The sequence below is a fragment of the Amphibalanus amphitrite genome, unplaced genomic scaffold (assembly GCF_019059575.1).
Source record: "Amphibalanus amphitrite isolate SeventyFive unplaced genomic scaffold, NRLGWU_Aamphi_draft 002127F_arrow, whole genome shotgun sequence".
Classification (NCBI taxonomy): Eukaryota; Metazoa; Arthropoda; class Thecostraca; order Balanomorpha; family Balanidae; genus Amphibalanus; species Amphibalanus amphitrite.
This window is the reverse complement of record NW_024883620.1, coordinates 21,781-37,289: the sequence shown is the minus strand read 5'-3', so window position 1 is coordinate 37,289 and position 15,509 is coordinate 21,781. Positions and strand designations below refer to the sequence as shown.

Sequence of the window (15,509 nt, the reverse complement as noted above, 5' to 3'; positions counted from 1 at the left end):
CCTAAGGACAGGTCAATTTTGCGACCTCCCCATTATAAGTCAATGGGAGAAAATTGAAATGCGCCTCTTTTGGACGAAAGACATTATAAACACTCCCAAACACTGAATTACAAGTGGTTTAGACACACTGAACATGAAAATGGTGTCCGTGACCCCTGTTTATGCCCTGAGGTCATCTTAGGTCACGAATGGTATCTAACAATTTTTCGCAAATAACTTTTGATAGGGGCATGCTAGAGCGATGAAAACGCCTTAGATGTGTTCAGCTCGACGATACGGATCGACTGATATGCAACATGACCCTTTCCGGTCAGGTCATGACCTTGACCTGAGGTCAAATTTTCAAGTTGACCTTTAAAGGTCAAGTTATGGTTCATTCGATGCGTCTTGACGAGAGGAACACGATGCCGGTAAAAGTAAGCTCGTACAAGGTCTGGGTCAAAAGTTATTGCAGAAAAACTGTTTCCGAAAAAATCGGCTATTTTTGCAGTTTTTGCCCCCTGCAGGCAAAACCGTTGACGTTAGGTCAAATCTGAGAAAATTACTCAGAAAGGGCGTTAATAGGGCTATCGAATGCGCTTTTCCGCGGCGCTGTAGCTCTATTGGTTCCCGAGTTATGCGCTGGCTTCTTGGAAATTGTCGACATTCGACCTGGAAATCGGCGAAATTTTGCCTTCAATGACCTCTGGTGACCTGACCTTTGACCTGACCAAAAAATTGACCGAAGTGATTTCCTCATTATTTTTGACGCTCTTTCGAACGCCGCCTTCCGCGTATCGCTACGTGGCCCAGGAGCCGAGTTAGAAGGGGGGGTGTTCAAACACCCCCCCCCCCCCAGCAGGGCGTGGAAATCCAGGACCCCCAGCCGGGCGCGGGTTAAGTCGACGAGAAAATGCAACTTAACGAGTTAAGCGGTACTCACAGGTTGAAGAGTTTATATCTCTGCGGATGCCTCTTGTTCAGGAACTCCAGTACCTCCTTGGCATCGTTCCTATAGAGTGTCTCTATGGCCTTCGCCGGGTATCCCATGGCGATGATGTTATCCGTGATGTCTGTTAGGGGAGTTAAGGAAACACGCAAATCCGATCCAGACCTGACTCTCATATATAGGAATGGTGATTAATGTTATAACACAGATAACAGTTGTACTACTACATTATTTGTGGTTAAAACAATCGATTTTGTGATATTTCACCAAAGGATTTCTCGTCGATACGAGTACTGGACAATACAGACTGGCGGAAAATCACGGAAAGGTGGATTCGAACAAAGACACTATGAATGTGTCCCGTAGATCATTTAATATAGCATTGAAGTCACGGTGGCGAGAGCCCGAGTTCGATTCACTCCAGCGCTCGATGTTTGACACTCCCGAAAGGGATGGTCTGCAGTTGGTGCAGTCAGCTGAAGCCTGTGGAGTGGGACATGCCATGTTGCGGTGCACGCTGAAATTTGGAGTCCTGATTCAACCAGGATTCGCACGATCAGACGATGGACAGTAAGGGTTGAATTTGGGGCCAACGACACAAGCTCTGCTCAGTACGTGTTAATCTGTCAATGGGTTCATTCATACATTCACGCTGACTTTATGAAAATAGTACTTGACAACATCATTTGGTGGCTGCATCAAGGATATGGACTATGGAGGATGGATTCAAAAAGAGCAAAACAGATCACAGACCAACACATGATGAAACAATGTCAATTGGGGTGAAACAGCATGCCACACAGACTTGGAGCCTAATTCATACAACCAGCACAGCATAACATATTTCAGATGGAAAATAGACAAAATATCTAACAATGTGATAACTAGCAAACTCATGAGCAGATTACCAGTTATCTTGGGTATATTTATTTTAAAAAAACTAGAAAAGCAAAGAAAATGTGATGAAAAGATGCCAGAAAGACTTCAAGTTATTAAATACAAGCAGTGTCCCCAATAACACATGACACCTTAGCCGTAGAACCTGTTAAGTGTTAATCTCCTAATCATGAATTCAGTCAATAACAAGCAAATCTGTCTTTTCTAAACCAGCATAAAACATCTCTATCTCCTCTCCTCACAAAACCATAACAATCATTTGCCAACATCTGACAAGCCTGCCAACTAATCAGTGGTCAGTATCAGAAAGGATACATGATAGATCTAAGTTGAACTTCCCCTCCTCAAATCTCTTCTTATTCTTGGATACCATGGACTTTATAGAGGTGGCCATGGCTCAGTCCTGGGTCCCAGGTCAGGTCAGGTCAGGTCAGGTCAGGTCAGGCTGGTTGGATCCAGCCAAGTTGCCAATGCCTGCAAACAAATTGAGAAACTATGTTAGCAATAATAAAGTACAAGCAAATATCTAAGATTTGACTGATATTGAAGTCAACTCTCAAGGCACATATTGAGATTCAATATTATTTTACGAACAATTTTGTAAGACCTAAACAAACCAACCATAAATCCAGCAATTGCAAATTGCATTTGAAGTCCTATATAGGTGAAAGGATAAAAATGAGGTAATACTTAAAAATACAAAGAAACAGAACAACAATTACTGGTACAAAAGATAATGACCCTGTGTAGCTGTGAAGTGTGATCACTAACTCAGCTACAGCTTTGAGATGCAAGAGTTACGTTGAAAGTAAATATTTGATAGCAATACATTCGAATAGACGACATGCATATTCTAACATGCTGAGAGTACCTGCATTAATATCAAAATATTTAAAAGACATCAATAATTACATGACTACCAAAAGGATGACTTAAAATAAATTTGAACAAAAAGAATCGTTACAAACTGGATGGACTACAATGCACTTAACAAACAGCTTGCCAGCTTCCAGCATTTGCATGTTAAAGAAAATGAGTAACAAAGATATGGTCAGTGCAATCAGCATTTTAAAAATAAGCCAAAAACATAGTAAAAAGATTAAAAAATATCTTATCTTCAAATAATATCACGGCACGAAAGAAACGCGGCAAACAGCAAGGAAGGAGACAAATTAACGATGGCGCTTCAAATACATTTGTGGCGTGATTTCTGTCAATTATCATTTTCATAAATGGCGTCATCATGAAATGAATACAAATTTATGTAGTGTTTGCTATAATTCTATTTCAATAAAATAATTTTACAAATTATTATTTATTCAACCTCGCTCTGAATAGAAAAAAAGGCTCAAAATACAAATGAAACAATATTTATATTGACGTCATTACATATTATTTTGAGACTGAAATTCTACTCCAGCTCCTTGAAGTTGAAGTTGAAGTTGTAGTGAGCTGTAGTAGACTAGGTCTATTCAGTGCTCACATCGAGCCGGACTAGGAATGAGGTCAATTGTGGTGCGAGGAGGCAGGTTCGGCAGCCCTGTGGTCTAGCCTGTTTTTAAACGTATTTGTAGATGGAGCCTCCACCACATCTCTTGGCAATTTGTTCCAGTCGTTTACTACTCTGTTTGAAAAGAACTTCAGCCTGTACAGATGGCTTGATCTGCCTTTCTTCAGTTTCAGATGGTGTCCTCTAGTGCGGTCTTCATGGTCGACTTCGAAGAACTGCTCACTATCCACCTTAACCTTCCCTGTTAGGAGCTTGTACGTTTCGATGAGGTCGCCTCGACGCAATCTGTCTTCCACGCTAAGAAGTCCAAGTTTGTGGAGGCGTTCTGGGTAGGGTAGGTTCCTTATAGGTCTGACAAGCTTTGTCGCCCTCCTCTGTACTTGTTCCAGCAGCCTGATATCCTTTGCAGTGTATGGACCGACAGCCTGCATACAATATTCAAGATGTGGACGGACATAGGTGGTGAACAGAGGCTTGAAGTTGACGAGATCGAGTCTGTCGAACGCTTGTTTTAGCATTCGGAGGGCTGACCGGCCTTTAGCAGCAGCTTTCTGACAGTGTATTGCCGGTTTTAAGTTACTTGACACGTGAACTCCTAAGTCCTTCTCCAAGGTACTTTCTTGCAGCTTTTTACTGTTTGTGCCGTCAGACATGAAGTAGTCAACATTTGGATTGCTTGAGCCACAATGCATTACTTTACATTTTGATTCGTTAAATTTCAAAAGCCATTCTTCGGACCACTTCTGCAAGGATAATATGTCCTGTTGAAGTATCTCAGCATCTTGTTGTACTTGAATAGGTCTATATATCTTGGCGTCGTCCGCAAACATTTTCATGTTGCTGCGCACAAGGTCTGGGAGCTCATTTACAAACATAATGAATAAGACAGGTCCCAACACCGATCCTTGGGGGACCCCACTGGTGACCGAGCACCATTCAGAGTGGTCTGACCCTATCACCACTCGTTGTCTTCTGTTTGTTAAAAAGTCACATATCCAAGACAGTACATTTCCTTTGATGCCATACCCAGAAAGCTTTTTCATAAGTCTCTTGTGTGGCACACTGTCAAAAGCCTTTTGGAAGTCTAGGTAAAGTATGTCAACTCCTCGTCCATCATCGATAGCTTTCGTCCAGTGCTCTAGAGCCTCGAGTAGGTTGGATTGACAAGACCTCCTGGATACAAATCCATGCTGGTGCTCGCTCAAGAGGTCATTTCTCTCGAGGTGAGTTGTTACACTCCTTTTAATTAACCTTTCCAACACTTTCCCAACTTGGCTGGTCAAGCTTACAGGTCTGTAGTTTCCTGGTTTATTTCTGTTACCCTTCTTGTATATCGGGACAATATTTGCATCCTTCCAATCCTGAGGTACTTGACCCTCTTGCAGTGACTTGTTGAACAGTTGGTGGAGAGGCTGAGTCAGCTGTTCTGCACACCTCTTCAATACAATGTTGGGAATGCCGTCAGGACCAGGTGCTTTTGGTTCGCATAGGTTGACAAGCTCATTTTTGATTGATTCAGGTGTTATTTCTATGTCTGTGATGGCTTCCTCTGGTTGCAATCGATCTTCAAATCCTGGTAAGGGAGCATCACCCTCTTCTACAAAGACAGATTTGAAGAAGACCTGCAGGGCAGCAGCAGTTTCTTTGTCACTTGAGGTCAATCTTGCTCCATCTTCAACTGCGTGTACAGCTGGTTTAACTTTCTGCTGGGCCCTGACATACTTGTACAATTTCTTTGGATTTTGTTTGACGCTTTTGGCTAATGCCGCTTCATATTCATGTCTCCGCTCCCTGATTTTGCTTGTAGCTGCATTACGCTGCACAGTGTATGCTTTATAGTCTTCACTTGATTTGGTTGCAGCATATTTTTTCCAGAATTCATGTTTGAACTTCACTGCCCTGGTCAGTTCCCTGTTCCACCAGGGTGCAGCCTTCTTGCATGGTCCTTTCCTGTGTTTTGGAACTAGGGTTTCAAAACAGTTATTTATCTTGCCTTTTATGTACTGCCAAGTTTCTTCAACTGAAAAATCATTTAGAACATTCCAATCAACAGTTCCTAGTGCTCCTCTTATCCCTGAGAAATTAGCTCGTTCAAAGTTCAGACTGTTTGCCTTATCTTTCATTGCCATTCTGTCTGGTCGGTCTCCCAAGTAGAGGATCCATGAGAGAACAGCGTGATCACTTTTCCCTAATGGGACCCCAACACTGATCTCTTCAATCATGCCTTGCTCATTTGTAAACACCAAGTCAAGCCTGGAAGGTTCTTGGCCATCTCTGAAACGAGTGGGTTCGCGCACATGCTGATATAGGTAGAGCTCCTGTATTGCATCAAGAAACTTTGCTTCTTCTGATTCCTCACTTCCATTGACTGTTTCATTTTCCTTACTATGGAGGCTTGATGCTTTTGAAGTGCGAGAGAAACATCACGTGGTTGGTTGGATGTGGATTGTGTTTTTGGAAATAATTTACATGACATGTGTCCGATATTCGTTTCATTACACGATTGTCAATTTGGCAAATTATATATGATCTGTCGTAAGCGAAGATTTGTGAAACACGTATGATTTAATCATTTATCAGTACCTAAATTACAAGTATTTCCTTTTATCTCGTGCGGATCACCGATGTCAATATGTCTGTTTTAATTTAATCAGTTGACAATTGCTTTTTGCTTTTTTTCCTTGAAACCATTACTTAGCTATATCATTTACCTACAAATTTGTATTCAATTAATGCATTTTACTGTTACTTATGTGTACTCGCACAAAGCCCAATGTTTCAATGTCAGTTGGTGACATACCAGGGAAATAAGCTAAAATTAGAGCGCTCTATTTATTGCTCCTGCCCCATGTTGAAGAGATACCCCTAAAAGCGTGATCTTTTATCGGCCCTTACGCAGCAAGGCAGTAATTCTCAGACCGGTGGATGGTATCAATAGAAAGAGAATGCGTCAAAGATTAACATGAATTAATTAAAATAACATTAAAATGTTAATTAAGCGTGGAAATTAGTCTCAAACATAAGCTAATTGTTGCTCCTACCTCGGCGACGGCGCTCCCCGCAGTCAGCGGAGAAGCTAAAATAAAAGCCACCATCCTCCTCCGTAAGTCAATTTTAGAGCGGCCGAGTGGGCCGATGCGGGGCCACCAAACTGAGATGAGACGTGGCTAGCAATTGTGAACTGCCATAGAAATCAATATCTTAACACGTACAATACCTATGGGATGATTACTCTGAAGCTGGAGTGAAAGCATGAGTAGATTGCAAGAAACGAAATGCATAGATTGGTTGAATTATGTACAATAGGCACAGCTCAGATGAAGCCATTTCTTTGATGTTGACATTTGACATAACCCTTCCTCTCCTCACCTACGACCTAAGTGCGTTGGCAGTTACCGGCATAGTTTTTTAGCACGAGTGTAATTCGCCATCAGACCGCAATGCATGTTGCTAGGCTGCTGCAATTACAACGAACATACGAATACTGCCTTCATTTGAAGACGTTTGTTTTTTAGGCGGTCTTTGACGTACAAGGGGGCATACCTGTCGACAACTTGAGTTTCTCCGAATTTCAAAAACTCCCAGAATTCCAATTCCTTATGCACTGTTGTAGGTACAGCTATGTTCACAAGTTTTCGTTTCCTCCTGCTCTAAAAAGGATGATATTTGTCGATTTCGTGCGTCGCTGATAGAAGGGTGCGTTTAATAATTAGGTCCAACGCTTTCTGCATCCGCGAGTACCTTGAAAAGGGAACAACAGTTTCCATTTATTACACTATGGGATAAGTGACAAAATGACCAATGCAACACGCATGAAACGGAGCTCATATTCCTAAAAATGTCTACAATCACTTCTTTTCTGACACTACTAGCAAATACCATCTCAAGTTAGGTGGTTGACAGACAGTCAATTGAGATCTGGGGAGACTGAGTGATGCCAATTCACCACTTAACTGATAATGAGAGCCGAGGGAAGAGAAACATGCAACATGCACAACTGACAACTTGACAAGTGACAAAACACTACCACTATTGCGCAGTGCACAACAAATTACAGCAGCCAGCCCAAAAATGCTTTTGGTGGCTAATTGCAAAGCAAGTCACTAATAAATGTCTTAGTTGCAGCTGAACACTGCACAATGATCACACTGTTCACACATTGAGTGAGATGCCACAGGTGGTTTGAATCACACTTTGGTACAACTGCAAATCTGAAGTGTTGTCATGAGGTTCATGCCTCCATGATCACAGCACTTTGGTTGTGGTTGGCATAACACTTGTAGTCTGCAGAGTTCCACATGAACTGCAGACACCTCATCTGGTGGTCTTCATGTTGCTCAACTTCTTCAGGAGGCAAATGTCGACCACCCAGCGGAAGCATGGTCCTGCAGAAAAGAAAGGTAATGCATAAGGTACAAACATTATCTGCTGAAACAGCCCCTTCTGTTTGCTGTTATTAAACTTTTAACATAGCATAACAACATGTATTTCATGTATATTACATTTGTTGAAGTAAAATATTTCAAAACCAGAAAATGAAATTATATTGTGGCATAATTCACATGCTCAGCTATCAGTATCAAATAATAAATTAAGTTAAAATTTGGCATATTCTATATAACACATTCATAGAATATTCTACTTCACGTCACAAGGACTCACAATCTTTCTGTTGGGTGTTTGATTGACGCATTAACTAGGTTTGTCTTAGGTTTTATTATTGCAAAAAATTCATATTGCATTATTGTATCAAAATACTGCCAGCAATAACAAAACAAGAACATGAAATGTCAATGAGCAAGTCGCCTTTCCTAAAAATGGATTACTTTGAAAAGAATTTGTTTCTTTTAAGGAAAAGGAGAAATGATTATCAGGTACTTATCAAAAAACCACTCAACCAGCAAGTGGCTGGGTGGTTTCACAGCAAACATCAAGCCAAAACATATGCTTACATTTATCTAACAATTGTGAGCCATTTGACTACACAAGGATATGTGAGCAAAATAAGAATCCAATTAACCAATGTTGACTTCCTTGCAAAGTTTATGCCTTATTTTATGAAAATGTGTCGCTAGAATATGATACTTATCATCGAATATTATTTAATTTACGATTTATTTCGATCGGAACGCACATGGGGTCCCGCGCCATTTTCGTCGACAATGATTTGATCGTGTTTCATGAAGAGATAAGGGGTTTCAATGGTCTTTCAAAGCAATAATTTGATGCAAAAATTTGTAGGAAATAATATAAAGCTGGTTCAAATGGCCATCAACCATTTAAAACACCGAAAATACTCACAACTCCGTCCCGACGACCACGCAGCACCGCGCACGCCACACTACTGGCACAATGCCAAAACTGCTGTCACAGCAGAAATATTTTTTTTTTCTCGATTGCAATTGTGGAATTATTTATTAAACAGAAGATGCTCTTTCCGGAAAACCGACTGATTTCATACACAGATGCATGGAAAATAAAAAATCCCAGTAAGTTTATTTGTATTGTTTTGTCGATTTTGACATGCTCCTAGTTTGCAGCCATATTTCGATATGTTCTACAGGGAGTTCAGAATTATTTCAGGACCAATCTTTTCCTCGTTCATTTTCCCGTCGATCATGAAATTTTTAGAGCGGAACAATTAGTTTCCAGGCGGTCCGAGCGGTTTTCGTGAGATGGGTGCAAAAATCGGCGTCATTTTTAGAGCCTCGACACCAGCTCAACACAGGACCCTATGGGAGACGGTGAAGTAGCGGAAGCAATAAATAGAGCGCTCTAATTTTAGCTTATTTCCCTGGTGTGTCACCGACTGATGTGTTCTCGATATTGATGAAATTAGTAGGTACTTTTACTTCAATTTCAACTTAAACTACCTATTCTTAAGAAGAGGTATCATGTGACATTTGCTATCTTCTTTACAGGTGATGATGTGCTAGTGTACTTTCAACACCAAGTATTCTGCCAGCAATATGTCAAATGACATTACAACGACAGACGCCATCAATCCTGATGAGCCTGCCAATGGCAACACACCTCAGTCAGCATCATTTTCTGAAGAGCCTGCAGCCCAGGCACCTGTTGCTGAAGAATCAGCACATCCAGCAGAGCCGACGTCTCCTGGGTCTGGTTCGCTCCCAGCGGCAGCTCCTGCTGTAATATTAAACGGGGCTGGTGCTTCAGTTGAGAGAGACTCTGCAACTGCTGGTGATGTGTCTCTGACAGATGACTCCATGATCACCCATTATGTAACCAGTGTCACCACTCTACAGCCCACTGGTGCTGGTGACTGTGGAAAGATTGGAGCTGGTGAACATGCTGGAGAATTTGTGACAGGCCATGCTACTGGCTCATCTGAAAGTCCAACTGGCATTTCCAGCAAGACTGAGAGTGAGACATTGGAAAACCCTCCTGTCAGCATAGAAGCTGGCTCAGGATATTCACAATCAAGTGGGAATGTGCCTGTAGAACCTACAGAGGAGTCTGTAAATTCTTCAGAAATACCATCAGTTCATCAACCCAACACACCTTCATCATCACAGATCATTCCACCAGTATCAGAATCATCATCATCATCCCTCATGGCAACAGATGTTACCATGGCAACTGTAAATCCAGCACCTGCAGTTGACAACACAACTTCTAGTTCGGATTCTGGCCAGAAGATGGCAGCATCAGGTGCTTTGGCCATGCTGGCAGGCTACAATTCTGATGGAGCCGATGATTCAGAAGAGGAGGATACAGGTATGTGTTTCATTTAGATAATGGAAAAATATTCGACTGCATTTTTATCGACATCTTCCCAACACATTTTCCTTTATTCTATTCCTCTTTTTTCCTTTTTTTTTGGGGGGGGGGGCTTTTTGTGTATAAATTGTTCTGCCTCAGCCCCACACCTTATTCCTACAAGTGTATTACTATGCATAATTTTTGTCATGTTGATGTTGAGATAGCATAAATGTAACTCATGAGCTTTTCAAATTTCACACCCAGCCATTTTACAGTCCATCGTAGGTAACTTTATTTATTCACAATAACACCTTCAAATTTCAACCTTCCACGCATGTAATCCCGATAAATTAAATATCGCACCCGCGCCGTCGAACTCCAGTGACGTCATTTATCACCCCATTTGACTCCAGTGACGTCATTTTCACAGCGATGGCCGTGGAGCCGGAGTTGACGGTGGACCGCGAGGGACTCTATCGTGACTCTCTGGCCGCGCCGTGGAGCGGTGACTCTGAGTCTGATAGCGAGTCGGCGGACGAGTCGTCAGATAGGTACGGCCTGTGAAGAGAAGATTCAGACTGATAAATAGGAGAATCAGATAGGTAATACTAATTGAGAGAGTTTATGAGAGGTTATTTCTTGTAGTTTGTAATCAAGCTGCACTGTTGCAATGCTGCTTTTTGTCGATGGGTATTGCGAGACGTGAAACCAATTGATATACATTATACAAGTTATTTTTTATCTATCGAAATTTGGCCAGTTCAGCTGCTTTTTGACGAAACCTTGGCTTATCACGAGGATATACGAACTGATTTTGAGCTCGCCAGTTAGGACTCGAATCAGTTGATTTTGAGCTCGCCTATTTTTCGTTCCTGCAATGTCAGGAAATATTATTGATTACAGTATTTATAGTGCCAAGCTGCAAAATAGAATCATTTTGTAATTCTTTATTCTAGGTCATTTTAGGTCTCTGAGCCTATGTATCAGGCTTGCTGTCCGTTTTATTCACAAACTGCCCGCTCTACCGCCGTCAGCTCCTTCAGTTTTTCCTAGTTGTTGCCTCGCTGCTGAGCTCCGTCGTCGGGCTTGCTGTCCGTTTTATTCACAAACCTCCCACTCTACCGCCGTCAGCTCCTCAAGCTCGTCAGACTCGGACTCGGAGCCCGCCGCCGAAATAGACAAGGAGGAGGAGGATGGCGAGACGGATCAAACGCGGAGTGTGTTTGGTCCGATGACCAAAGGAGAACTATGTGAGTACTTTGTTTGAGGGCCACTGAGGAACTTGACAGGATTTTTTTTTTGGGGGGGGGGGGGGGCAGGTCATGACTTCGCGACTGAATATGACCGAATGATTGCGCCTTGCCCTATTTCCGATTTTGAAGGCACACGTTTTTTCATCTTTCTCAACCGTTTCACGTTTCTCTGCTACTTGTCAGTTTTCGGTCATGATTTTGCAATGGTTAATTCGTTTCCTTTTTGTGGGCTTTGCAAAGCTCTGGCTGATTGATGCAGTTTGATAAAGGCGTGGCATGACGTTGGTGTTTCCAGTTCTAACATCATGTAACAATTATCTTCTTTGCCATGCCCTGACTCCCTGCTGTTTCTATCCCCCGTCAGGTTTGCTGGACCTTCCTCCCATTGAGCACCTTCACATCGTTCTGCCGGAGGATCAGTGCACTAAAGTGGGAGTGGTAACCAGTGTGGTCGACTGTCTCGGTAAGTCACTAGATATATCAGAAATAACTCTAGATTAATCAACGCACCAAAGTGGGCGTGGTGGCCAGCATGGTGGACTGTATCGGTAAGTCACTATGTAGACTATCAGAAATGTCTCTAAATGGAGTTGTGGACTGTTTCGGTAGGTCTTCAGATATATCAGAAATGTCTCTAGATGGGCCGGTGGACGTCCCTCCTCCACAGACAGATATTTCAATCAGTAACCTCCCCTCCCCCTCCCCCGGCAGTGGGTCCCCAGCTCTCCTTGCGCCCTAAAACACCAAATCATCATCACATCACCCCCGGCATTGGTGGTCCAGTCTGTACCCGGTTCCCCTGCTCTCGACATTTACTCTGTACACCCCTCCCCCACCCCACTGACAATGTACCCCCCCCCCCCCTTCCGACAGTGGTGGTCCAGTCTGTACCCGGTTCTCCGGCTCTCGATATCGACTCTGTACTCTTCCTGGAAAGAGGACGCCGCCCTCTCGGCAGAGTGTACGACGTCATGGGACCTGTAGCCGAGGCCGCCTACTGCGTCCGGTTCAACACACCCAAGGTGAGGGGCCTGGGACTGACGGGATTATAGTCTGTGCCATGTCAAGCTTGCGGCCGAAGTGCTCTGCTGAAAGCAGTGCGAGATTTTTTCTACATGCAGCTGATAGGTACAGCTCTACATTCAAAGACGCAAACTATTGAACGGAGGAGCGAACTGCCGAAGGATCTCCGACCGCAAGCTTGATATGGAACAGACTATAGTGACATTAATTAGTGACATGACCTGTGAGATGGGTCAGTGATACCTATTGGAGTGATACTAATGACTTGGGATGGTGCCTGTGTCTGTGACCTGGGTTAGATTAAGCGACTGTGGAACACTTCCCCCATCTTATGAAGGGCGTGCTATGTGACCTGGGGCAGGGCCAATGACCTGGGATGGGGTCAGTCACCCTGGATAGAGGCTAGTGACATCCTTTTGAAAATGTCATGTTTTGTGATGCACAATGCACATGCTCCTTCATTTCAGGAGATTGAGGAGTTCGGTGTCCAGCCAGGCGCCGAGGTATTCTACGCTCCAGGTTCTGCCGAGTACAGCCACTATGTGTTCGTGGAGGCCCTCAGAAAGTGAGTTTATAACTACTGCAGCATCTTTAGTGCGTGAGATGGACTGAACTTTTAACGGATAATTAAAAAACGCTGGCTGACTTTAAGCTGTTGGGACATTTCGAGCGTTTACCCCTCCAGTCAAGTCTGAAATCGTGAAAAAGTTTTTAGTTATGTCGCTTCTATTACCACCAAAAAGAAAACCAACTATGCTATATTAACCCCTTTTCCCTTCGGCTTCATTTTAGGTACCTTTTATTTCATTCGCAAAGATGGATAAGGAGATGTCGGCTTAAATGGCTTCCTTGTTCAGTGCCCTGCCTATTTATATTTATTTCAATGTTTGTTTTTAATGCATATTACCGACGTTTGCTATGCGATGTAATCAAACGATGTAAATTCGGTCAATTCGCCATGGTGAAGAGTTCTACTTATGAGAAGGGCCAATCGCCAACGTGAACCTCGCTGTCAATGAAGCCTCCTTGCAGGAGTAGACGGTGCCTGCCCAGTGCCCACATAGGGGAGTTGACCTTGTTGAGGCCGGTAGCCATGGGCGGTCATTGCAGCCTTCCTAATTCTATTACACGAATAATCATCGGTCTTACCGCCGTATCAACCGGGTCGAACCACTGACTGGCTTGTTATGAGGTCCAAATCGTCATTTGGACCGTTCACCATCGCTCCCACATGTAGAAGCGCGCTCGTCACGTGCTTAGCTTTGTCGTAAGGCCCTATTTAGGGATTGGTCGTGGATGTCAGCCCATATAGAAAGTTTAGCAAATGTAGATATTGCAAGAGATGAGAAAACGTTACTGCTAAGGTTTGACGGCGCTTTGTGTATGGGTCGAACATTGCCTGATGAACTTATAACCCGCCAGCACCCACCAGCCTCCGTAGCGCAGTAGGCAGCGCGTCAGTCTCATAATCTGAAGGTCGTGAGTTCGATCCTCACCGGGGGCATAACTTTTCCGTTTCTAACCTTGGGTTGAAGTCTACCTTACCATTTGGTCCACGACACGACACTTTGCATTCATATTCGGAAATGTTTATACGTTCTCTTCCTATCATGACTGAAAAATTTATATTAGCCTCTCCACCATCTCCCTTCGCACCCATTCACCTTACTTACCCGACTTTTTTTTGCAGAATGCGTGGCTCTGACGCCAGTTGGTGGGATTCGAACGAGCCACCGGAGAACTGTCGTGATTTCTCTGACGACGAGGAGGAGCGGAACTTCAAACGGCAGAACAGAAAACGAACGGTACGGGCTTCTTAGGGACCTGTGGTGGTTGCTTTGCTTGTTCAGTAGGCGTCGAGGGAAGAAAAGGTGGTGATATCGATAAAGCTGCCGTCACCGTCGGCATATCATGTAACCTTACCTAACCTAACCTACTCCTACAACCTACCAACCTACACCAGTCTGCAGTTTCTCGCCTACTATAAGATATACGCTGACGGTGACGCCAGCTTTACCGGTACCGAGAAAGTCTCATAGATTGAGATTAGGGGAGTTAGGGACTGCCAGAATAAAAGTGGAAGGAACCCATAACATTCATTCATTCATTCACCCCCTGTGTGCTTCTTTGTTATTACGCATTTCTGTTTTCGCTTTTCTATGGAGCATTTCTTACGTGCGTTTTTTCTGTTTGTCTCTATATGAATCAAATTACTTTTTTCTTTAGATTGCTCGTATTTAAACGTAAACCATCATTTTCTCACGTGCCGTTCGTTTCTCGTATTTCAGATTCAGGGCACCTCCGACTCAGCAGATCCCCCTAACGAAGACCCTCCCTCGTCCCGGCCCACCTCCCGCCCGGAGCGGGGGCGGGGGAGGGGACGCGGCGGAAGGGGAGGGGGCGGTCCACCAGGAGGAGGGGGAGGGGCTCGGCCGCCGTGGATGCCGGCGCCCCCTAGAAATCCGTTCTACGGGCATCGGCCGCCCAGGTAAGCATGGTTTATTTATTTATTTTGTGTGTAGCGTCTTTGAATTTGGAGCAGATACCTACACATGTTTTACCGTGACTGTCGTAGTTTTCTCAAAGAACGGTAATAATTAGCAGTTAGCACGTAAAAGCATAAGGTTGGTGTGGATATAACGTAACGTAATGTTGCTTTTTCAATGGCGGGCAGGGTGGAAACTCTTTTTCACGCAGATATTCATGCAACTGCGCAGAACCAATCTAGAATATTGATTCTGCCTTTTCTGTCGTTCCCTGCAGTTTGTTGACGTCTGTTCCCGCTGCCTGTTTCAGTGCTGGACCTGCGATGCGGTGGCATCACCCGCCTCCAGGACCCTACAACCGACCTCCCCCTCCCGCACCCCCACCGGGGACCTTCAGTCACCCCCCGCCCCCACCGGGCGGCTTTGGGCAGCCCCCTCCTCCCTTCCCCGCCCGGCCGGCGTTCGGCCTGACACCTGGTGGCGGGGCCCCGAACCAGCCTCCGCCGCCCGGCCTGCCACCTGGCGGCGGACCGCCGAACCAGCCGCCGCCGTGGAGTCGGCCGGCCTTATGGGGACCGCGGTGACGTCATAGGGGGTGATGAGATGACGTCATTTGAAGGTGCTTTTATATCATTTGTTGTGGAATGATTGTTACAGGGTGGAATACACAATGATGATCTTCGTAA

The 15,509-nt window shown here is 44.1% G+C and overlaps 2 protein-coding genes and 1 non-coding gene across 11 annotated transcripts in view; 2 read left to right on the top strand and 1 right to left on the bottom strand.

Moving 5' to 3' along the window:
* Positions 1-6,455, bottom strand: part of LOC122376407 (phosphatidylinositol 3,4,5-trisphosphate 3-phosphatase and dual-specificity protein phosphatase PTEN-like) — a 22,881-nt gene extending 16,426 nt beyond the window's left edge. For 3 of the 9 annotated variants that reach the window (XR_006255625.1, XM_043356276.1, XM_043356272.1), the window contains exons 1-3: positions 2,936-3,036; positions 2,141-2,299; positions 923-1,052 (exon numbers count right to left, since the gene is read on the bottom strand). Coding sequence is in view for 6 of the 9 variants with exons in the window: in XM_043356276.1 (XP_043212211.1) it covers positions 923-1,052; positions 2,141-2,219 (209 nt within the window). In the remaining 3 variants the exon portion in view is untranslated. Of the gene's footprint in view, positions 1-922; positions 1,053-2,140; positions 2,300-2,935; positions 3,037-6,376 lie in introns of those variants that run through there. The other 6 variants (XM_043356275.1, XM_043356273.1, XM_043356277.1 and 3 more) reach the window with 4 other exon arrangements.
* LOC122376409 (H/ACA ribonucleoprotein complex non-core subunit NAF1-like) lies at positions 5,725-15,509 on the top strand. Its single transcript, XM_043356278.1, has 10 exons — positions 5,725-5,765; positions 9,257-10,076; positions 10,492-10,612; positions 11,193-11,311; positions 11,679-11,777; positions 12,188-12,336; positions 12,805-12,902; positions 14,028-14,142; positions 14,626-14,825; positions 15,134-15,509. The coding sequence occupies exons 2-10, from the start codon at positions 9,305-9,307 to the stop codon at positions 15,405-15,407; spliced, it is 1,947 nt and encodes a 648-aa protein (XP_043212213.1). The 5' UTR covers positions 5,725-5,765; positions 9,257-9,304; the 3' UTR covers positions 15,408-15,509.
* Trnam-cau lies at positions 13,769-13,841 on the top strand. Its single transcript has one exon. It is a non-coding gene; the product is annotated as a tRNA-Met (tRNA).